General features: G+C 42.9%; 1 protein-coding gene across 1 annotated transcript in view; it reads left to right on the forward strand.

Annotated features, from left to right (window-relative positions):
• The first annotated feature begins 1,635 nt into the window (after positions 1 to 1,635).
• The window catches only part of LOC136621314 (coiled-coil domain-containing protein 3-like), a 29,895-nt gene continuing 5,841 nt past the window's right edge, over positions 1,636 to 25,689 (forward strand). Inside the window, exons 1-2 of the mRNA XM_066596745.1 lie at positions 1,636 to 2,831; positions 23,970 to 24,144. Coding sequence (XP_066452842.1) covers positions 2,473 to 2,831; positions 23,970 to 24,144 — 534 coding nt within the window. The 5' untranslated portion in view covers positions 1,636 to 2,472. The remainder of the gene's footprint in view (positions 2,832 to 23,969; positions 24,145 to 25,689) is intronic.

The following is a 25,689-nucleotide window of genomic DNA, read 5'->3' on the forward strand; positions in this document are numbered from 1 at the left end:
GATACAAGTGCATTTTGGACCAGATCTACGTTTAACCTCTTCCCACCTCAGGACGTACAACTACATGCTGGGTATATATGGAGGGTTTGGATGGAGCGGGATCAGTAACCACTCTATACACAGGTCAGCTGTCTTTGAATGCTGACCGCGACTATTAACTATTTAAATTGCCTGATCAGTGTTCGGGGTTCCCGAACAGCCCCTTTGCGATGAGATTGAGAGGGGCCGTTCGGTTACCATATCTTCTGAAGGCCCCCAAGCCAGGACAGGCTTATTGTGTGGCTGGATAGACTGCCTGTCAGAACACTGTATAATTCAATACTATGGTATTACATTATATTGTATGAGCAATCAAATGATTGCAAATTCAAGCCCCTTGTGGGGACTAAAAAAAGGAAAAAATTAGTAAAAAAAAAAAAAAGCTTTATTATTAATTATTAGAAAAAAAGTAAAGGTAATCATAGTTTAACCCCATCTTTTCCCATATTTGGTATCGTTATGTTCATAGAAGTCCAATCTATGAAAATAATGCATTATTTATCCCGCACGGTGAATGTTGTCAGAACAAAAATATAATGTCAGAATTGCGTTTTTTTGGTCACCCGTCTCCAAAAAAACAGGTAATAAGAAGTTATCAAAAAGTCCAATGAACTCTAAAATGGTACTAATAGAAACTACAGGACGTCCTGCTAAAATGAACCCTCGCACAACTATGACGACAGAAAAATAAAAAAGTTTTGTCAGTCAGAAGGTGATGCCAGAAAATATTTTTATTTTTTCTAAAGATATTTTATTTTTTAAAACAGTAAGAAAACAAAAATAACTAAATACATTTGGTATCGTCGTAATCATACTGACTCACAGTACAAATTTATCATGTCATTTGTGCCACAGTGTGTATGCCATAAAACAGGACCCCTCCCTCCCAAAGATGGTGGAATTGCATTTTCCATTACGCTCCACTTTTTAAACGTCTTTCAGTACATCATATGGTACATTAAATATTACCATTGAGAAATACAATTTGTCCTGCAAAAGGCAAGCCCTCATAAAGCTACATCAAAAGATAAATAAGAGTCCTAATTTTTTGAAAGTGAGGAGAAAAAAAGAAAAATGGAAAAAAAAGGCTGCATCATTAAGCGGTTAAATTTTATTCAATGCTGGGAAGCAGAGATCTTGAAAACACTGAAGAATTGAAGCACAGAGTATTAGAAAGTTGCAGGACTTTTATTATACATTGATCAATTTAAGCAAAACTTTTTGTTTGCCACATTATCATAAACACCCCCATAAAATAAAGGATCAGTCCTCTACATAGCAATGTAAACATAAATATGAAGATAATCCTTCATTGGCCTGAACCATCTGCTGCAGGGAGGAGGGGGGATGTACATTGTACTTCAAAAATCATTTGCAGTAAAAGAGTTTGAAAGAAGGGGAAAAATCTGTTCTGCTTGCCCATATTCCTACCTTATCTGTGCCAAGGAGAGAGAGGATTCCAATGCTCCCCCTCCCCCTTCTTTGGCAGGGTTATGGTTAATATTTGGAAGTTCATTGCCTATTCGCTACTTCCTTTGCTAACAGTCCTGAAGCAACTTCAGAGGACTCACACTGATGTTTTTTGTACCCTTTAATCAGTAAAATATGCATGTTTTATAGCCGAAAGTGGGAGGGCAGATGATTGGGCTCCTATTACATTCGGATCCTAGATAGGTTTGCAGCCTGTCAAGACCATCTAAAGAACATGTTGCATGTATAATGGAGATTTCTTTGTCTCCATAGGGTCCTCAAATAAGGAGGAGAGTTCTTGAGATGCTTCTGTACCTCCTCAGGAAAGGTTCTGCAAGACAACCTACATTCTGGAGGCTGCAAAACACAACAGGCTGAGACTGAAAACTGATCTGTCCTGTTTGGTCAGGAATTTGCAGTCGATTGAATGGACTTTAATGGGCAACAGACTTTATCCGTACGCAGAGTCTCAGCATCACACAGACCCTAGAACGTGTTTCCAAACTTAACCGCAAGTATCTCCTCTCGTGCAGCCTGTCCTTGTGTTCAGAGGGATGGAGTAAAGAGCCAGAGGGAAGGAAGCCAAAGAGAGTGACTTGGAACACAAAGAGAGGTCTTGGCACACTTCTCCCATATAGCCTGGGGGAGAAGAACTTTCTTCATCCTATGGATGGTTCATGTTTGGACAGTTAACAAAGCTTGACACTTTCTCACCAAACTAAAGATTACCCCCCCATCTCCAAGAAGTCCATCAGTGAAAGAAGACGACTTCGAGTCATCTCGGGAATTCCTTTGTGTTCTGATATTTGTGGCTTTGCTCTTGACATCTGGAGCCATTTCTTAAACTTGACGAGTCCTTGGTTCCTTTTTGAATGTCCTTGGATAATTTGCCAACATTTATTTAGAGAAGATCCAGGAAGGAACGGCAGTGTGTTTGGCATCTGGCAGTAAAGAACTCGTACAATGCTGGTCTTAAGGGTCATCTTGGTTGGTGGCATCGTAGTTGGAGTACTTAAAGGATGCCAGATGCCTCAAGATTGGAGACCACAGACTGAAGCCTGCAGAGCGGAACTGGTGGAGACTGTGGTGTTTGCCAAGGTGTTGGCTCTTCATAAGGACAGCTATAGTGTCTACAACTACCTGCCCTGGCAGTACAACTCCGACCTGTTCTATTCTGCAGAGATCGAGCTGTTGTGTGACCAGGGCTGGGGGAGCATGTTGGAAGTCCCATCCGGATCCCTACTTAATGTCACAGGACTGGGTTACTTCAACTGTCACTCGTACACCGTGATGGAGAACAACTCCTATTATTTCTTCCTAAGGTAACCTAGGTCTATGAGATATATACTGTATATATATATTCCTAATCAAGTTTAAAATTGTCTTATATGGTCGTAACTTTTTGTTTATTTTTGTAACATTTTACTTAAAGGGAACCTGTCATCACTTTCCACCATATTAAACCAAGGCCAGTTATAGAATACTGATCTACAGTTGTTTCAAAAACGTATTTTGTTATAGATCATTAGAAAAGTACATCTGAATAATCAGTGTTTATAAGAATTCCGTGGCACATACAAATTATGCAGAGCAGTCTGGTGGGCAGGCTGGACCGCTGAGATGGCTTGAGGTTTTTCCTCTAAACCAGGGGTCCCCAACTCCAGTCCTCAGGGACCACCAACAGGTCATGTTTTCAGGATATCCTGAACACCTGTGGCAATGTCTGAGGCACCGACAATAATTACATCACCTGTGCAACACTGAGGAAATCCTGAAAACATGACCTGTTGGCGGTCCATGAGGACTGGAGTTGGGGAACACTGCTCTAAACCCACCTGTCTCTGCTCCTATGAGTAGTACATCATCCACAGATCGCTGCAAAACTAGTGCACACACCTTGAGTTCAATAACTAGCGCATGCGCAGATTATCAGTCCCTTTCTTTGAGCAGACTTAGGGCGCCTGCACACGAGCGGAAATTCCGCGGCTGGAAGCCTGCATAGGATTGCGTTAACAAACGCAGTCCTATGCAGACGGCCGTGGTTTGGCCGCACGGCAAACAAAGCGTGGCATGTCCTATTTCTGTGCGGGGCTCTGCGAGGTGCTGGGGTCGGGTCCCGCAGCGAGAATCCTCGCCGCCGGATCCGACCTGCCCATCTGCAGGCGGCCTTAGTGCATTTACCTGCACATGTGCTGGTTAATAAACAAATAGCACATGCACCAGATTTGCTGTGATCTATGGATGACATACTGCTTATAGGAGCAGAGAAGGACTGGTTTAGGGAAAAACCTCAAACCCGCAAAAGTGGTCCAGCACACCCACCAGACTGTTCTGCTAATTTGCATGCAGCATGAGAATTTTATAAACATTGATTATTAACCCCTCAGTGACCACCCCATTGCCATTTTACATCTTGCTTTTGTGGGCTTTAATCTCCAGGGATGTAAAAACATACTTCCTCTGGGGATTAAAGCCACGTGGGCTGTGGACATGACAGCTCCATGGAGCTGTCACGGGGGGGCTGCGGGTGTGATCAGCTCTATTTAATGGATAGTGCCGATCACACTAAAGTGTAAAAAACGTTTTTAAAAAGATAAAGATTCAGCTGCCCTTATGGATCGGATCTATGAGGGCAGCTGAGCTTACTCACTCCCGTCCTCCGCGATGTCCTGCGGCGATCCGATCCTCTAGGACCTGACGCCCGTCTTCTGCGCATGCGTGCCAGGCGTCATTACGTCAGCTGCATGCGCAGAAGGCCAGGAGCCCCGGCAAATTTGAAATCTCCTGGCTACTGAAGGTAGCCGGGAGGCAGGAGATCCCACCTGGGACCGCAGAGACCGCTCCTTGGGCCCGTGATCGCCATTACCCAATGGATAACGGCGATCATGGAAAAGTTAAAAAAAAGTTAAAGTATCAGATCAAATCCAAGAGGGCAGCTGAAAATGCTGATCCCCTGTCCTCCGTGATGTCCTGCGGTGATCTGCATCGGCACATGAGCAGAAGGGTGGGGAGCCTGGCAAATTTAAAATCTATCAAAGATAGCCGAGTGCAGGGAGGCGTGTACGAGGATCGCTGTATGCGGTTCCCGGTCACATGATCACTGTTATCCATTGGATAACGGTGATCATGTAAAGTTAAAAAGTGTTTAAAAAAAAGTTTCATCTCCCGTTACGGATCGTATCTGTGAGGGGACATGAAATTTCATACCCAAGGTCCCAGGATTTGTCCCCCGATGGGATCTTTATCTACGGACCTTTCGCAGCTTCGACGCATGCGCCCATCAGCATAATGGCGGACGCATGCGCAAAAGTCAAGGATTTCCCGGGAAATTTTAATTCTCCCTGCTCCTGGCAACCATAGGTAGCCAAGAAGCTGGAGATGTCACTTGGGGCTGCAGTCCCCGGTCACGTGATCACCATTATCCAATGGATAATAGCGATCACGTAAAAGTAAAGAAAAAAAGTTGAAGTTTCATCTTCCCTCATCGATGCGATCGGTGAGAGGAGATGAAACTTCTTACCAGAGGCCTCCTCATTTGAACCTTGATGCAATAGTCCTGCACAGACCTTCCCCGGCTTTTGTGCGTCCGCCTACAGGCAAAATGGGCTGGGCAATTTAAAATCTCCTCGCTCCCGACTACGAACGGTCGCTGAGAGCCTATAGCATTGACCAGTGGCCTCGTTGAGCGGTCCCCAGTCACGTGATAAAAAGGTAGCGATCTGCCTTAGACTGGTCTTACATGACCGGATACAAAAATTGCAGATTCCGCATGCGTTTAATCTGTGGTACTACGTGGAACAATCAAATGAACTGGATTACACAATTCCACTCCCTTTAGTGGGTCAGAATTACGTAATCCACTCGCAGAAAACAGAACGCAGCATGCTCTATTTTACTGTGGATATCTGCAACACAGAGCCCATTGTGCGATATACCCGCAGCCCATGCGCAACTACATTGTGTATGGGCTGCAGGTACCTGTGTCATCGCTAAATGACGACGCGAAAAATCTAAACAAAAAAGGGGTACTGCACCTGTGTAAGTGCGCAGTTATGTGCAGTACATTACGTGGCCATACGCAGTTCCACAGCCGGCTTACAGCTGGTATCCGCTGCGGCCCTCCAGAAGTGGATTTCACATACGGCCGTGTGAGTCCGGCGGTATTCAGACCGCTACCTGTAATAAGTAATTTACAAGAAGCCACGGGAACACTCGCCCTTCCTGCAGTTCCAGCAGCAGCTTGTTGAGCACCACTTTTTACACTCCATCCCTGCCGCTGAGATCAAGAAATACCCCCAAAAAAAGCATACGAGGAGGAGGGATACCCGGTTTTATTGCTGTATGTGCCCATCCCAACCAGGCCTCCGTAATTACCCCTGTCTTCCGACATACCACACAGTTTACATTATTTATTACTTATATCTAAGATTTAGAGAATGCCAAAAAGGGCGGCGGGGGGGGGGGATTATTTTTAGGGAGCCAACTTTTTTCTGCAAAAGTGAGCAATGGGGCCTGGAATTTATTCAGTTGTGCCCTTAAATCCAATGGGTGTTCCTTCCATTATAGGCCCAGCCATGTGTCCTGTAAGTAGATTAGGCCCACAACGGGTATGTTTCTGAAAACGGGACGAACAGGGGGATCCATTTTGGGGTGAAAGTCTTCATTCATATGTGTGCTGTACAAAAAAAAGTTTTTAAAATGACACAATTGCCAAAAAAAGGAAAATCGTAATTTTTTCCTTCTGCTTTGCTTACATTCATTCACAAACTATGGGGTCACAATACGCAGTACACCCCTAGATGAATTCATTAAGGTGTCTAGTTTTCAAAATGTGGTAATTGGTGGGGGTTCTCCATCGTTTTGGCTGCTCAAAAGCTCTAAAAGTGTGCAATGGGGCCTAAATCACCTTCAAGCAAAATCTCTGTTCTGAAACCCACCGGCTGCTCCTTTCGGTTTGGGCCCCGTTGTGCGTACGGACATAAGATTAGGGCCACAATAGGTAAACACAGGACAAACAGGTATCCATTTTCGGGTGTAAATTCTCATTTTCATGTGCACTATAGAAAATTGTCTTTAAAATGACATATTTGCAAAAATATTTTAAAAAATTATTTTTTCTCCATTGCATTAACTCCTGAAAAAACTGTGGGGTCAAAATACTCATGACACCCCTCCAAATGTTCCTCAAAATGTTGATAATCAATGTTAAATTTGTACGTCTTCTAAATGGTTTTTTAAAAAACTAAAGTTTTTCAAATGTGCTTCCTGAATAAAGTAAACAGATAAAAAAATTAAAAAAATATATATATAATGAAAAACAATATGTTTGCACATATTTGAGATATTGCAATTGAAAATGTGATTATTATTTTTTAATTCCTAATTTTGGCTCTTCTAATAAATATACGCAAATTCTATCGGACTATTTTTACGACCTAAATGAAGTAGAATATGTGGCAAAAACAATGTCTGAATCACTTGGATATCCAAAACCTTTACGGAGTTATTCTATGTTAAAGTGACACATGTCAGATTTCTAAAATTTGTCCTGGTCATTAACACGCAAACAGGCTTGATCACTAAGGGGTTAAGATATGCTTTTATTAGGGTCCATAACAAAATATTTTTTTTTAAACAACTGTAGATCAGTTTTCTATTGCTGAATTTGGTTTAATATGGTGGAAGGTAAGGACAGTTCCCTTTAAAGGGTGTGTATTCTTTTGCAAACAACTTTTCGCTCCTTCCATGTGTCTATGCAAATTAGCCTTTCTCCAGAAGGAAGAAAACTAACTCATATTAATCAAATCAGAGACTCCTCCAAAAGGAAGAGACAACCATCCCAGAACAGTACTGTTTTGGACTCTTTTTCGACCCTCCTCAGGGTACTTTTTGGCCGGTTGAGATGTGCCTGTAACATAAGTCTCCATACCACCCGGATCTCTTCCTTCATGCAATGTATTTCAAATGCCTAAATAAAAGAAACTTAGCAAATAGTCTTGGTTTAGAATTGTCTCCCGTTTTGTGATTCCCAGCCGAATTCCACCCTTGATGTTTATGTCATCAATAATGACATCACAGACATGGGCAGCTCTATGGCTGCAGCTCCAGAGTGCATGCGTGTAAAGTGGAGCCTGCACATGTGCAATCTGAAATACTGCATTTGGCTGCTCATGGAGCAGGGTGCAAAGAATTGTGAGAAATGTAGATGGGGGCTCACAGCAGGAGCTATGATATACCTACAAACTGGAGAGCAGGATACACAGTTGTTGGCGCGGTGCATTTGCCACTTATCATTTCATACAATCCAAAAGACTTTTTGAGGTACAAGCGATCAGTAGAAAACAGGAAGTTATTTCTAAGCCACGTTTTGAGGATTCATATCTGCTGCTCCCTCCATAATCATAGAAAGTCTTGGTATCGGGTTTGGATGACTATTGGGTGATATATAGTCAGTCATGGCTTGCCAACACAGATAGCGGTAGAACATGTCCTCACTCCTCTGCACCAAGGCAGAACAGCCAGCAGCTCTTGATACCTCATTGTTTGCTATCCAACTATTGACCAAAATATCTGGTGGCATGGATGACCGTAAAGTGTTTCCATAAAGTGTTTGTTTTACACCAGGTACTCTTAACTACTGAGCCACCACTACACTGCTTTGTCATATCAATGAGGCAAAGTAGCTATGATTCTTATTATGCATGATCATGAGGGCACCAGAAGCAAACCCAACCGGGATGTTGTAAGAGGATGTCTACTAGAGAGAGGAGACCCTATACAAGCCAACATCTGGTAGATCCCCCAAAGACATTTATCCGCCTGCACATTTGGTTTCCAGAGCGCAGACGACTGGCGCATCCTTGACAGATCACAATATCTGACCTGTTAGGTGGCGATGATCTCATAAAAATGTGAAAGCAAAGATTTAATGAGGTGCAACCAACATAGCCTATATAGAGGGCCATAAATCTACAGACGGCACTGGGACTCCCAGCATAGTAAACGTCAGGCTGAGTTATATTATAGGTGATGAGTAACGTCTCAGGTTATAATTCATAGGCACTTAAGGCTTGTAAACTTAATAGGCCTGTGGGGAGGGGGCAGCCATTGGTGGTGGGGGTACTGTAAGTGTGATCTTTGTCTACTGTTACTTTAACCACTGTAATCTATATACTAGTAGTAAACACCCTCCATATGGTTGTCGCAGCTGCAAGAATTGGTTATCGCCATCCCTGATGTTAAATAACTTGCCACAGGTAAATGGCCTTTATTATAGAGTCCCATGGCGACAGCGGATTGCCCACAACTCATGCTGCAGCACAAGTTGCGTACTGCTGCAGTTTTCCTGCACTTTGTAAGAAACATCATGTCCTAAACTTATTAAGGCCATGGCCGGCCTTAGCTACCTGTGCCCTGTGTGTTCGCATAGGATACCAGCCACCGGCTGGAAGTGGTGCTCCAGGTGGTTGTAGGCTGGGGGCAGTCAACCCCACCCTAACTTAGATCTCCCCAGCCCAAGGTTCTTCTTCATCACTGCGTCTTGCGGAACTACATGAATCATCTCCTCCTGGCTTTGTCTTCTCATCTATGATATTCTGAAGTGCTGCTGTAAGCCAATCAGTGCCCCCACAACACAATCACTTGGTTCTGCCTCTATATTTATGGTACGAGCTTGGTTCTGGTGTTGTATTTATGTACTGAGCTTGGTTCTGGGGCTGTATTTATGTTATGAGCTTGGTTCTGGGGCTGTATTTATGTTATGAGCTTGGTTCTGGTGCTGTATTTATGTATTGAGGTTGGTTCTGGTGCTGTATTTATGTTCTGAGCTTGGTTCTGGTGTTGCATTTATGTTATGAGCTTGGTTTTGGTGCGGTATTTATGTACTGAGGTTTGTTCTGGTGGTGTATCTATGTTCTGAGCATGGTTCTGGTATTGCATCTATATTTTGAACTTGGTTCTGGTACAGTATTTATTTTCACTGAGCTGTTCTGGTGTGGGTATGCTGCCATCTTGCTCTGTTCATGCAGAATACAGGGTCTTTTAGTGCTCTATGTATAGTTTTTCTTATGACGGGAGGGTGCCAAACAATTCTGCAAATGGTACCATATAACCTAAGGTAAGCTAGGACTATATAGCGACTTTGGCCACAAAATATCACACAACCAAAGATTGTACTACGGCCCCACATCATCACATCCTAATGGAAGCGAATGTTTATTGTGTGCGATGTGCATGTTGCTACGACTGTGACGCAGCAATTATAAGAAATACAAATCTGATGGATTTCATTGGGTTATGCCCATGGCTTTCAGTTACATTAGGATGTGATGTAGGAAGGCCAGTTCAGCTTTTGACCATGCGACATGGGTCACTACCGAAGGCACTGTGTAACCCTAGCCTAATACATATAGTCCCAAGAGAGAGGGGGCTCCTTCATAGCTCAAAATGAAAAACTGCTGCAAAGAGCAGCTCCTACCTTGGAAGATTCTATATAACTGTTCATTAAATGATTGTAGAGATAAGGGCGCAGCGTATTTTGTCTTTCACGATGCAGCATATTTTTTCGTTTTTGGTTCGCCGCATTCCATTTATATATGTCACTATAGTAGAGAACAAAAAGGGACATTCCCCTTTAAAGAGCATTTGATGGCTCTCCTGACACGTCCATTTAAGTAAATCCTTGCATTCCCTATAAAATAACAATTCTGGAGCATCTTTTCTTAGAACTTTACATTCCGCTGCTCCTCTATTATTCTTCCTGGAAATGAATACATTAGCAACTGGGTGTTAGCCTTCCCCTTGTCAACAGGGCATGTCCCTACAAGGTCAATGCTGACAGTGTCTTACTGTGTTTGTCAATTTGTTTCATTCATTTCCAGGAGAAATAAGAGAGGAATATGACACTTCTATTCCTAATCCCTAGCAAGACACTAGATAAAGGGTTAAATGCATTAGGCTTAAGCGGAATTTTGCTCAATCGGTCCTTACAGTATCACCTAGTAATAATGTATTTTGTATAATGCGGTATTGTGTTCAGGCAAGAACCCGTCACATTAGTCTTCAGTGTAATCTGACTGCCGGAGGCCCGGAGAGAGATAGAAGCGACACGCTGCCAAGTATGTAAAAGATGGCACTAATCCTAAACGAGAGTTTATTGGACCTTATCGAAATAACACAAGCGGGAGCCGACCTCTCCTGTAGCGGCTCTGTGAGGACTGGCAATCCCAGACTCCTTCCTACAGGTGGTAGAGCACCCTTGGTGCATAATGAGCCCCCCGAGAAAAGCAGAAACTAAACACCGGGAATGGCCTTACCACCCCAGGGCATACAGATACAACCTGGGCGTGTGGGGTTTGTATGGTGTGGGATTGGGAACCGGTCCTGCTCCATGCATGGCGGGTGTCGGCTGCCCACAACAGCCGCGATCAGTGTGAGCTCTGATTGCAGCTATTAACACTTCAAATGGCGCTGTCAATTCTGGCAGTAGCATTTTAATGCCACAATTGATGTTCGGGGGTTCCGCACGGCCCTCAGCGATGAGATTGCAAGGCGCCATTTGGGTTCCATGGCAGCTGGGGACCTTCTGAAGTCCCCCAGGGTTGCCATGACTGATTGCCATATTTACAATAAAAAAAATCAAAGCAAAACAACATATTTGGTATCGCTGCGTCCGTGTAGGTTATAAACTACCGGCTGATAAGTCTTACTTCTATTGTGAGTAAAATGTGAATGGTACACACACTGATTGGGTCACTGTTACTAGTGGGTACCACAGGGGCAGTATTGGAGGGGCCACCGTTACTAGTTGTTCAATGCAATGATCTTCTATATAAGTACTCAGCAACCCGCTCCTAATAATGTCAGTAGCAAGGGCATAATTTAAAGGGGAGCTTTGATTTTACTTTAAAGGGTTGACCACTTGTAAACTATTGATGGCCTGTCCTCAGAAAAAGGCCATCAGTAGTAGATTGATGGGGTCTGCTACCAAGGGACCCCTGCCGATCATTTGTTTGCCAGGCTAGTGCACTTTTGCACTGAGCTGTTTTCTGCAGGAAGCAGGCAGCTCCATTCTTAGTGCAGTGGCTAGACTTGGTAATGCAGGTCAAGTTCCCATGCGTTTCAATGGACATGCCTTTTAAATCAAACTCAGTGAATGTAAAATGAATGTTTCAATTGAAGTGAATTGATGTAAAACCAAGCCTGACCACTGCGGTAAATTCAAGAAATTGTGTGAACAACCCCTTGTGTATATAAAGTAAAAAATTATATATCTTAGACAAGATATGTAGGCACTCACCCGGTGCAAAGTGGGTTAACCATATAGGTCTCCACTAGCGTCCAGGACAGAGTATCAATTTTGATCCCCTTCCACGATGCAAAGGTCCTGGAGAGACATCTTGCAGAGAAAGGAAGCTCACCAGTGGCAGGAGCTCCTTGTACGCCAACAGATACAAGATAGAGAAAAATCCTCTGCGCTCCACAGGTCAGGGATGAACAAATTTAACCATATTTTATTAGACATAACAGCAACGCGTTTCGGGGCATGAAAGCGCCTTTCTCAAGCTTAAAATTCTTACATCCAGCAGGTATAAATAAACAAGTAAGTATACTTTACTAGACATAACGCGTTGCTGTTATGTCTAATAAAATATGGTTAACTTAACCATAAATTTGTTCATCCGCGATCCGTAGAGCGCAGAGGATTTTTCTATCTTGTATCTGCCGACCACTGCAGTGGGAATGCAGCTGTCTGTTTCCTGCAGAAATCAGCTTGGTGCACGAACATACTGGCCCACCAAACAGTTGATCAGTGGGGGTTCCAGGCAGCAGACCCCTGCTAATCTACTCTTGATGGCCGATCCTAAGCATAGACCATTAATAAATTACAAATTGACAACCCCTTCAACTCAGAGGATTGTCCAAATTGGCTACGCAGATGTGAACAGAACTTTATAGGATGCAGTTTTCACTGTCAGCGATGTTGAATTTCACCGGATTCTTTGCCACCCAATGATCCGGCACATGCTCCCCTTCCTCTTCTAGCTCTTCCTGGCAGTCACAGTGACACGTTATTACCTCACTGAGCAAAGGCTACTTCTATATGGGCATATATCCCGGACCCAACAATTGCTGGTGAATGATATAGTATGTTGGTCAACGCTTGTTTAAAGGGCCTTTTAAATAAGCTGACTATGGAGCATGCAGACAGGTTGGTGATTGGACACATATGTGTAACTGACACCCGAAGGCGTGGCCCAAGGTTAGAGAAACATGGCTGATTTCTTCCAATTACAGCGCCATCTTTATCTCTGCAGTGTGTCTGGTATTGCAGCTAATATTCTATTCACTTCAATGGAGGCAAGTTGCAATACCTTATGAATAGAGATGAGCGAACGTACTCGGATAAGCACTACTCGTCCGAGTAATGTGCTTTATCCGAGTATCTCTCCGCTCGTCCTGAAAGAGTCAGGGCGCTCCGCTGCTGACAGGTGAGTCGCAGCGGGGAGCGGGGCAGAGCGGGCGGGAGAGAAGGAGAGAAAGATCTCCCCTCCGTTCCTCCCCGCTCTCCCCTGCAGCTCCCCGCTCCGCAGCGCGTCCCGAATCTTTCAGGACGAGCGGAGAGGTACTCGGATAAAGCACATTACTCGGACGAGTAGTGCTTATCCGAGTACGTTCGCTCATCTCTACTTATGAACAAAGGTGGCGGTGTGTTTGGATGAAAGCAGGCATGCTTTTCTAATCTTATACAACCCCTTTAATGTATAAACATACTTTGGATCAAAGATAAAACAACTATGCAAAATAAATGGTTGATGAATCCCTCAGGGATATAGTACAAAAATGCATACAACATGCAGAAAAAATAGAATCCGGCGCTTCTTATAAAAAGCAGAGAATTGTAATCTCTTCTGGACCCCTACAGTCCAGCTTTCACCCTCTACACTCAACAGAAACCGCCCTGACTAAAGTGTCAAACGACCTCCTGACGGCCCAAACATGTCAGCTGCCCCTAAAGAACATTGCAATAAAACCGCGCCTTTCTCACTGTCGACACGCTAAAACTGCTCACTGTTGCCCTCATCCACTCTGCTCGATATTGCAACTCGTTGCTGATTGACCTCCCTGCACCAGACTCTACCCTCTCCAATCCATCCTGAATGCGGCAGCCAGGTTCATCTTACTATCCAGCCGCTACTCGGATGCTTCTGCCCTATGCCAGTCATTGCACTGGCTGCCCGTTAAATACAGAATTTAATTCAAACTCACTAGCTTTATCCACAAAGCGCTCCACAGCACTGCCACGCCCTATATTGCCTCCCTCATCTCAATCCGCCACCCAACCCGCACCCTCCGCTCTGCTAACAAAATCAGATTAAGCCCCCCTTTAATTCGAACTTCTCATTCCTACCTTCAAGACTTCTCCAGAGCAGCACCGGTCCTGTGGAACGCACTACCCCAAACTATCCGGGGCGATCCCTCACTCACAAAACTTCAGGCTGCTCTAAAAACGTACCTCTTCAGGGAGGCATACCATCTCCTAAGCCAAACCCCTCTGTACTCCGCCTGATAAGATGCTCCCTGTCCTACCGACTGCAATCCCTGCTAGCTGCCATCAACCACCCCCTGCAGTCACACAGATTCAGCCACCACATGGCCTAATGTCTGACCATTATTTATGTGTATAGCATCCCTCACTGAACACCGCGCCATACCGTGCACATCTCCAGCCCCTTTACCTTCTGTATCACGCTATTATTTGTAGTATGTAAGCTCCTTGGAGCAGAACCCGCACCCCTATTGTTTCCATCAATTGATTACTACATGTAACCGTGGTTTTTGTATCTTTGCTTTGTATCTGTTCTCCCCCCAGAATATGTTGGCGCTATATAAATAAAGATTATTATTACTTCCAAAGTTGTGCACTACAAGTAACTTACTTGTGTGAGAGGCCTCCTTTTTTGAGGTGGTCTCGATGGAGGAGGCCTCCCATACAAGTTAGTCACTTGTAGTGAACAACTTCGGAAGGACAAATATTTGCTTTTTTTAAGAAGCACGAGGCTTTTTTTTTTATGCATGTTGTATGCATTTTTGTATGGTTATCCCAGGTACCTGTTTGCTATCTGGTGTTAGGTCCAGCAGCTCACCACCATGTTGGTTCTCAGGAAGCAAGAAATTTGACCCTCATTTGACAACAGGGGGAGTTTGCTGGGTGCAATGGTCGAGCCATTTACCTCTGGGCTAGACCACTATCACCAGACGAGTCCCCCCTTTTTATTCTAATTGGTTTTCTTCATCCAGTTCTATTTTTTATATCCCCTGTCCTAAGAAGGCTCACCTGAGCGCTGCTATTACAGTCGATTTCTTAGCAATATAGTGTAATCTGTCCTATGGCTGTAGGATGGCAAGACAAGTGCTCCCTATAGATGTACACGGGGTGCCCAAGCATTTATGCTCCTTAGGCAATATGGAATAGCACCACCCTGTAAAAAAAACAACTCATTTCACAGGCATTGAGAGAGCCAATACACAAGACACCAAACATATATTTGAACCATTGAGACCTGTCTGAAGAGACAGAATAATAGTGACCCAGTAGTGGCCCCAATAGGAAGTGTCCCCCTCAACGGCCCCAGTAGTAATACTGACCCCCATAGAGGTCCCAGTAATAATAGTGCCCTCAATAGTAATAGCACCCGTTAGTGGCCCTATTAGTAATAGTGGACCCAGTAGTAATAATGTCCCCTTTAGTGATCCCAATAATGATAGTGAGCCCCATAGTGGCCCCAATAGTTATAGTGACCCCACAGTGGCCCCAGTAGTAATAGTACAATAAAGGCTCCAGTAGTAATAGTGACCCCCATATTGGCCCCAGTAGTAACAGTGCCCTTGTTAGTGGCCCCAGTAGTAATAGTGGCCCCAGTTGTAATACTGACTCGAGTACTGGCCCCAATAGTAATAGTGCCCCCTGTTAGTGTCCCCTGGAGTAATAGTGGCCCCAGTAGTAATAGTGCCCCATTATCCCTATGGACAGCACACCGAATAGCACTAGATGCATAGTTGTAGTTACATTATTGTCTATAGGAAGCAGTATTATAGTAATTATATTCTTGTACATAGGAGTAGTATTATAGTAGTTATATTCTTGTACATAGGGGGCAGTATTATAGTAGTTCTATTCTTGTACATAGGGGGCAGTATTATAGTAGTTCTATTCTTGTACATTGGTGGCAGTATTGTAGTAATTATATTCTTGTACATAGGAGCAGTATTATAGTAGTTATATTCTTGTACATAGGAGCAGTATTATAGTAGTTATATTCTTGTCCATAGGGGAAAGTTTTACAGTAGTTATATTCTTGTACATAGAGGGCAGTATTATAGTAGTTATATTCTTGTATGTAGGGGCAATATTATAGTAGTTATATTCTTGTACATAGGGGGCAGTATTATAGTAATTATATTCTTGTACATAAGGAACAGTATTATAGTACTTATGTTATTGTACATGGGGAGCAGTAATATAGTAGTTATATTCTTGTACATAGGGGGCAGTATTATAGTAGTTATATACTTGTACATAGGAGCAGTATTATAGTAGTTATATTCTTGTACATAGGGGGCAGTATTATAGTAGTTATATTCTTGTACATAGGGGGCAGTATTATAGTAGTTATATTCTTGTACACAGGGGCAGTATTATTGTAGTTATATTCTGGTACATAGGGGAAGTATTATAGTAGTTATATTCTTGTACATAGGGAGCAGTATTATGGTAGTTATATTCTTGTACATAGGACGCAGTATTATAGTAGTTATATTCTTGTACATAGGGGCAGTATTATAGTAGTTATATTCTTGTACATAGGAGGCAGTATTATAGTAGTTATATTCTTGTACATAGGAGGCAGTATTATAGTAGTTATATTCTTGTACACAGGGGCAGTATTATAGTAGTTATATTCTTGTACATAGGGAGCAGTATTATGGTAGTTATATTCTTGTACACAGGGGCAGTATTATAGTAGTTATATTCTTGTACATAGGGGAAGTATTATAGTAGTTATATTCTTGTACATAGGGAGCAGTATTATGGTAGTTATATTCTTGTACATAGGACGCAGTATTATAGTAGTTATATTCTTGTACATAGGAGGCAGTATTATAGTAGTTATATTCTTGTACATAGGGAGCAGTATTATAGTAGTTATATTCTTGTACAAAGGGGGCAGTATTATAGTAGTTATATTCTTGTACATAGGAGGCAGTATTATAGTAGTTATATTCTTGTACATAGGGGGGAATTATAGTAGTTATATTCTTGTACATAGAGGCAGTATTATAGTAGTTATATTCTTGTACATAGGGGGCAGTATTATAGTAGTTATATTCTTGTACATAGGGGGCAGTATTATAGTAGTTATATTCTTGTGTATAGGGGGCAGTATTACAGTAGTTATATTCTTGTACATAGGAGGCAGTATTATAGTAGTTATATTCTTGTACATAGGGGGCAGTATTATAGTAGTTATATTCTTGTACATAGGAGGCAGTATTATAGTATTTATATTCTTGTACATAGGGGACAGTATTATAGTAGCACATCATAAGGTATATTAAAGGACCCTTTAATGTTACTGTTCACAATTACATCAATCTGGGTATAAGAATACACATTTTGCTTCTTTCACTTATATTCAATACTCAGAAACCGTTCTTCTCCACTCCCCCTTTGGCTCCTGTATATTTCTGTTTCCCATCAGTGTAGAATTGCTGTAAGTATTCAATCTCTGGGCAGGAAGCTGCGCTCGGCTCCCTCTGGGACTCCTTATGACTTGCAGGTTGATACATAACACATTTTCTAGCTCGGAGTTCTGCACTGAGAATGCACACGTGTATGTATGTATATGTGTGTGTGTGTCGGCCATGTATTTCAGGCCTTACTTCTGTGCCAGACAAAATAAAGAGCTAGAATTACCAGAAAGACTATAAATCTATGAGTTACAATATTGAGGAAACTTGCACTATTATTGTGTAGCTAACATTGCATTAAGCCGTGGATCTGGAATATAAGCTGAACTGTGATAACCGATTCTGGGATTCAAGTTGCAGTAGGTCATATATATATTCCCAAGACCTGAAGTTTGCAGGATGATATCCTTGATGGGACCTTCCTGCATTCGTTGGGATCTCTGGTTAATTCCAGCAAGTGGATCAGTTCTGCAATGCCTTCTCTGAGTTCTTGGTCTTGAATTTCCTCAACTATCATCTTCTGGTGGAACCTCTGACTGGTTCATCCTAAATAGAGGCTTCTTACCCCTCTTTTGTGCTCTGACACAACAGTAAAAAGTGCCATTTTCCCAGTATGCCCCTTCTCTCTGCAACTTACTTTTAAACTTTGCTCTGCTTATTGTCTGGGTAGTCATAGAGATCTCCGTGCTTGGCTTGATTGCTCATTCATCTGGGAGAACGTTTGGTTCCTCTGTTTTTGGCTTCATGGCATTAATATGGTTTCCTTCTGCACACTCCATTGTCACACAGTTTGGTATTGCCTTATCTTAAGGTGACCAGATTTTCCTAGGGTCAAAGCGGTGTGGTCAGGGGGCGGGGCTTATCACGACATATGATTGTACTTCTGCCATTAGAAATAGGACATGGAGCAAATCACGCAGGATTTTTGCATCGACAAAACTGTCCAAATCCGTACCATTTGTGCGGATTTTGACTAGAAATCAGCTGCACACCCTCCTACCTCCTTCTAGTTCCCAGCTGCCTGTAGTGGCCTCACCTGACCAGCAGCACCGCACCTGACCAGGCTGTAGGGAATCGGAAATCTGGGACTGCTAACTGCGGGAAGCCTTTGCAGGCGCGCCACATAGTGTGAAATCAGCTGCAATTACGCGGCTGATTTCCAGTCAAACCCGCACCAATGTTATGGATTTTGACTGTTTTTTGTATGTGAAAATGTTGCCGGATTTGCCATGGAAATTTCCGCAGGGGACATTCCACAGCATTTCCGACACGTGTAAAGATACTCTAAGTCAGCTTGAGGTATGCGGCAATGTGCAGAATGGCCTCACTACTAATTGTGTCCCCTATATCAGCTCCAGTAGTAATAGTGTCCTTTATATCAGCCCTAATAGTAATCCCTATATTGGCCTCAGTAGTAATAGTGACCCCCACAATGGTCTCAGTAGTAATAGTGCCCCCTATATTAGCCCCAGTAGTAATAGTGACTCCACAGTGGCTTTAGTAGCAACAGTGAACCCTAGATTGTCCCCAGGAGTAATAGTGACCTCCACAGTGGCCACAGTAGTAATAGTCACCCCCACAGTGGCCTCAGTAGTAATAGTGTTGCCTATATTAGCCCCAATAGTAATAGCCCTCCTGAAACCGATATACTTAACTCCTCGTCTTCAGAGCGCCGATGCTCCTTTGCTCTGTGCTGCTGTGGGTTGAAGTGTGATCGCCTGGATGCCTACTCCTTTCTCCTATCCTTCTGTGGAACCAAGGAGGAGAGGTCAGGGGAGGATGATCCTGGGTGAACACACTGACATCAGTATATGTGTCCCGCAGCGGCACCACTGAGTGATTACCGGTTGCGGCTTCCCAGCTGATAGTCACCTTCATGATGACCAGACATCCCGAAAGCAGGACAAAAGCGGGACAGATGTCCCAAAAGCATGACAAAAGGCTGTCCCGCTTGGGACCCTGGGTAAGTGGGACACAGCGTCCCAAAGCGTGACTGTCCCGCCTAAATCGAGACGTCTGGTGACCTTACTTGTCTCTCACATAGCTTTTTCTTCTGGTAGGTCAGAGTGACTTTGGTAGCCTAAGTGGCAGGAAGAACATCACCTGATAGCCCCAGAAATGCCATCAGAACCCTCTTGATCCCTGTAGACCCTGGTAATGCCTTGAACAAGTGCTGGTACTTACGTCTTCAAAAAAAGAGTTTTTAAGGGCAGAAACTATTGATGACCTCTCCAATAGTTAATTGCCAGGAACCGACCGCTTGAGGTTCCCGGTGATACGCCGATTGCTCTGCCTGCTGTTATTTCCATGTCCGACCACTGTCTTGGAGGCAGAAGTACCAGAAATGTAATAGAGACAGCGCTCCCATAGAGTTCAACAGGAGTGAAGCCTGGTAAGGCACTTCAGCTCTTGTCCCCGATGACAACGTCGGTCCCCGCTGCACTGACAGTAGGCCAGGTGATCAATGTATTGCTGGGGATCCCGAACTGTGTGTTCCTGGCAATTAACTATTGATGACCTATCCTGATGATTGGTCACCAAGAGTTTTTGCCTGGAAAACCCCTAAGCGAACCTCTAGTCCTGGACAAGCACAGATGGCCTTCTCTGACTCCTTGATGCACACTGTTCATTAGTATGTATCATTAGGCCGGATTCACATGAGCGTATACGTATTTATGTGCACATTTGTACTGCGCTTTTGCTTAATAAGTGTTGCATATTTGTGCGTGTTTTACTGTATTTTTTGTGTATGCAAAAAACATACAGCCATGCTCCCATTCATTAAAATAGGCAATTACTTAGTTTATTATGTGCCATTTTTGGAGGGGAAATATAGCAGGCTGTATATAACAGGAAGTCTCATAGTGATTCAATCTCTGGCCAAGAGAGGGGGTGGGGCTAGTAGGATCTGCCGCTAGCCCCGCCCCCTCTCTTTGCTACAGAAGAATCGCTATGAGAATCCCTATAGGCCCCACCCTCTCGCCTCCGCTTGTGGGGAAAACCTGGGAAAGCCCTTTAGCCTCGCCCCCTATCTCTCAAAATATGGGGAGTTATGTAAGAGATCCCCTGTAGCTCCGCCCCCCTTTCCTCCTCGCTATGGGGGATTCCAAGGCTGTTGCGCAATCGCCTCTTATTGATTTCAATGGGGCCCTGGCCCCACTGAAAACAATGGGTGATATCGCAGCTTTTTTGTATCGCAGCAAGGGTTGAGTGAACACATCGCAAATGAGAATGAAACCATTGAAAATCATTGGTTTCATAATCATTCGATTTTACTCACTCTCGCATCGCTAGAAAACCTATCGCTAGTTAGTAAGAGCCCTAATACTTGTAACATTATATGTGTGGGAATTTCTATTTTACTCTTTTGCTTACCTAAAGCCAGATCACATTGCAGATGACTGTGCACCAAAGTAATTGGACAGCTGAGCAAGAATCAGAAAAAGTATTTATTTCCATATGGTAAATCTTAGTGGGGCTCCTTTGGCCCTAATAACATTGGATACTCTCCATAGTATACTTTCTACTAATGTCTAATACATTTCAGCTGGTATTTCCCTTCTCTCATCCTGCAAACATCTGGAGAGTTCTGTCAATTAAGATGGACGCTGTTCATATTTCCAGACCTGACATTCTAGTTCATCCCAAAGATATTCCGTAGGGTTCAGGTCAGGTATGGTGCAGGCAGTCCAATTGTGGAACATCCATATCCTTAAACCAACGTAAAACAGCATTGGATGTGTGACAAGTTTCGTTTTCTTGTTGGAAGTATGGCTGACCATTCCTAGAGTATTGCTACATTCTTGGCAGCACATTACTGCCACTACAACCAACGGACCGGGACCATGTCATGTAAAACATCCCCAGCCCATAACGGAACCTCTGCCCTCCGCCGTACTTACCTGTTGGCACATCACACTCAGGCAGGTGGTGTTCCCCAGAATCTTCCACACCCAGTTACATCCATCTGATTTGAAGATGGAGTAGTTGGATTAATCACTCCATAGAATGTTCTTCCATTGCTCAACTGTCCAATGACAATGCTCCTTGAACCACTGCAGACCAGCCCATGCATTTTCTTTGGGAGGACTGTCCAGATGTTTGCGGGATGAATGGAGGGATATACCAGCTGAAGCGTATCAGACATTAGTAGAAAGTATGCCATGGAGAGTATCCAATGTTATTAGGGCCAAAGGAACCCCAATGAGTATTAACATATGGATATAAATACTACTTTTGATTCTTGTTCAGGTGTCCAAATACTTTTGGTAGGATAGTGTATCTCTTATAGAACTGGATGTAATTGAGACACATAAATTCAACTTGAAGCTCCTGGATCCCAACACAAAATCTGTAACAGGGCCCCCACCTACAGTACCATGCACCATTTACTATGCTGGTATCTTCTTTTGTGGCATGGGAGCACCTGGGTGCTACTTCTACACCCCTTATAGTTACACCCCTATTAGCAAAATAGCAGTAATTTCCTTCGTTTTGCTTCTATACAGCACATTTTGTTACCTTCTAGATCATGTCTACAGGCGCTGTCATATGGGTTTTCCCAAGGACCTTAGTTACTACAATTGGAATTATTTTCCTTGGCGTGTTTATTTTCCTAGAGATTTAGGCCTTGACATCGCTGGACTGCTGGCATGAATGCAGAGTGAATCCAGTGACTCTTTTTCAGCAGTTGCCCCCCAAAAGGAAGGGGAAAACGATTTATATCGTTCTACTATATAAGTTCTACTTGAAATTATGTCAGGGTGATGCTAGACAGCAGACTTCATCTTTATCAGTCTCCTTCCCTGGGTGCTAACAATGTCTCCCAGTACTCAGATACTTCCAGGACTTACCGTGGAGCTGAATAATGTAACAATGTATGTCATAAGAATAAGAGATATGAAGCATATATCAACACAATAGAAATCACTATTAAAAAACTAAAGACTCACCATTACGTTACAGAGGCAGAAGGTGATGGTAACCAGATGATGAGAATGATGGTGAAACTGGCAGTGGAGATTGCAGCAGATGGTATGGAGCAGAAAAAGCAACCAGAGAAATCCTATCCCTAAGGCTAGCTTACCCTGACACTGTCCCCAAGTATTTTTTAGTTATTCCTACCGGTGACCCTAACAAAAATACTGTCCCTGACATTAAAAGGGCACTAGGACCCAGTCAAGAAGCCAAACAAGCTGAATAATTAACCAAGGCTAAGAAGATAAAAACATAAACTGAGCAGACAAAAACCAGAAGCAGGAAACAAAGACTGGACTAGATGTTGCGGATAGGTGGTATTGCGACACAGATTCAGGATACAATGCAGAATGAGCTACAAGATATACAATATTTATGAACAGAGGAATAAAAATGAGCAAGGTTATAATAACAAGTAAACAATTTAGCTTTTACCGTATGTTATCAATATGTTATTCGCAGTACGAAATAACACTAATGAGGGAAACATTTTCAATATTGCTGTAAAGAGATCAGTCCTGCTACACAAAAATACAAATTCACACAACATGTATTGTAAGGGGTTAACGCTCTTCTACTAGCAGCACAGCCCATGTGAAACACCCTTCTGTAGCCTTAATTTGTAACTGCAAGCAATGTACTTTGTTGAGTCCAAGTCCTTGGATTTAATGCCTTTCTAAACTAAAGATTTTGTGATTGCGAATTCTCTACACTGTGTACACCTAGCAGTTTTACTGAGGCTAGCCTCACTTACAGTAAGTCATGTGAGAGTACATACTTCAACCAACCCAGTCTTGTCCAGGGTCAGTAGCGCTCCTCTATCATAGTTTCCAGTTTTCCTTGTGACAGTCCTGATACTCCATTGGCGTGGGGATGTAGTAAGGTCTCTCCCTCTCTTTGGTGGTTCCAGGCAGCAGACTGTCTCCATTTTCATCAGTCCAGAGCTTGCTGCTTCTCCTTTACTTCTCCTCTGCAGACCACTATTGCACCTTTTCAGGCAGCTACCCAGCAGCACCTCTATGCAGGCTATCTTGTCTCTTACTGATAGTGCTCCAGCAGCAGCTACTGGTTTCACTGTCACAGTCTCCTGCTTATGGCCCACATAAAATTAATTTTATAGGGTGCTTGCAGGTGCCAAGAACATTTGGGATTGGGGGTGGGGTTTCTGTCTTCAACACTAACAAGTGCTACTGTTTTCTGGTGCTTTATGCGCCTGAATTCACTGCCATGGACCTGATTCTGGTGCACAGCCAATTTGTCCTCACTCCACTACCCTGTCTGATAGGAGAGGGCAGCCCTTTGTACGGCCGCTCATCAGGTAAGAGGAAAGGTGGGGCATCGCTATATAAATAAGACCAAAATAACCAAAACAAACTAAACTTGAACAAGATACTATAACAAGGAATACTGGATATAAATGCACATGATTACTGCTATCACCAGCGACCACACTGCAGAAGTCAGGGATACTTCAAGGGAGGCTAGACAATGAAGAACTCCTCCCTAAACAAGGTTAGCTAAGCAATGAGGTCATCTGAACCCCGCAATAGATCAGCTGCAGGAATAGTTGTTACATAACTGTCCCAACAACAGGTTAGAAAGCACAAGATGACGATCCAGCAAGAGAATTCCTGCTGCTCGTAACACTACCCAGTCGTGTCTTGGACTAATAAAGTTCAATTTGTTCAGTTAACATTCTAGTTTAATATTTCATTTTTTTTCTTTCCGTTCAGGATGGATGAAAATTATAATCTCCTTCCACATGGAGTCAATTTTCAAGATCCCATCTTCCCCAACACACCAGAAAACAATCGCATATTTGCAAGTATTTTCCAGTTCTCCAACTGCGTAGCCGGAATCGATCCACAGGTTTACTCCCCCGACTGGGAGGCTCAAGAGGACAGCAGGGTGAGAGGACAAACATCTGGTCTTTGATATTTTACAGTCATAATACATGTTCTTGAGTATCGTGCCATCTTGTCTATATGTTGTCTTCCGCCTGTAGGACCATCTGTTTCTTATCATCATCTGATTTATATTCCATATAACAATCAAGTCTTCTATAGGATCCTGAGAAAGTCTAGCATATTTTATGTTCTTCAACTTCTATACAACGCGTAACAAATGTTATAGCTTTCTCTAGTTTAATACCTGAGACACTCCTTAGAATCTGCTTCAGCTTCTTAACACATTTCATAGTCTTCTCCAGGTTCTTGATACTTGTAGTCATCTCTAACTTTTCATAGTTTAATGCATTCCGTACCGTCTTCTACAACTTTTTAAGAATTGACTCATGGAGTCATCTCTGACTTCTTCATGTTTGACTTCTGTCATACAGTCTTCTCCAGCTTCTTACTGCTTGACATACTTCTTGGAATATTATCAATTAAGAAATATTTGACATACAATTTGACATGCATAAATACATGGTGTACTTCTGGAAGTTCTCTGTCTTGACGTATCATACAGTCTTTTCCAAATTCACAAGATTCTTGACCAAAAACGTCAAAAGCGGCATATTTCAAGGTTATCTTAGCATGTGATAGTTTGCAGGTCTTTTTTAGCTTCTTAATACTTGACACCATTCAGTGTGTCTTCTTCAACTTTATAACGCTTGACAGAGTTCGGGAGTCTTGACATATGGTGGTGACATATCTGACTTCTTAATATTTGACTCAAGCTTCTTAATACTGGACTTACTTCTTGGAGTCTTCTCAATTAACAAATGTTTGACACCTTTTATAGAGAGTTTTCAAATCTGTGATGCATATTTATTGAGGGTCTCTATGTAGATGTGTCATAGAATCCTTTCCAACTTCAGAAGATTCTTGTCCAAGGGTCACATATTTCAAGGTGTCTTAGTTAACATGAGATAGTTTGTAGGTCTTATCCGGGTTCTTAATACTGGATGTCATTCGTTGTGTCATCTTCAGCTTCATAACTTTTGACACATTTCACAAGGCTCCTCCAGGTTCTTAAAACTCGACACACTTCATGAAGTCTTCCTTCTTGAACAAGATATATTTGACACATTTCATAGAGACTTCTACAAATTTGTGATGCATTTTCTAGAATATTTGCCAACTTTACAACCACAAAGTTGTCCATCAACTCCAAATGTGACACATATCAATGTATTTCTCCAGCTTTTTTAAACTTGACATATTATGGTGAGTCTGCTTTGACTTGACTCATTTTATAGTCTTCTTCAGCGTTTTTCTATTGGACACACTTCTTGGAGTCTTCTCAATTAACTGATGTTTGACACATTGACACAGTGTTCTTCAAATTTGCAATGTATTTCTTGAGGTTCGCCATCTAGACATCTCGTAGAATTTTTTCCAACTTCACAAGATTCCTGTCCAACTCCAAATGGGACATACTTCAAGGTATTTTAGCTAACATATGCTAGACTTTGTAGGTCTTATTCAGCAGCTTAATACTTTATGCCCT

Source organism: Eleutherodactylus coqui, chromosome 3 (assembly GCF_035609145.1).
Source record: "Eleutherodactylus coqui strain aEleCoq1 chromosome 3, aEleCoq1.hap1, whole genome shotgun sequence".
In the NCBI taxonomy this organism is placed as follows: Eukaryota; Metazoa; Chordata; class Amphibia; order Anura; family Eleutherodactylidae; genus Eleutherodactylus; species Eleutherodactylus coqui.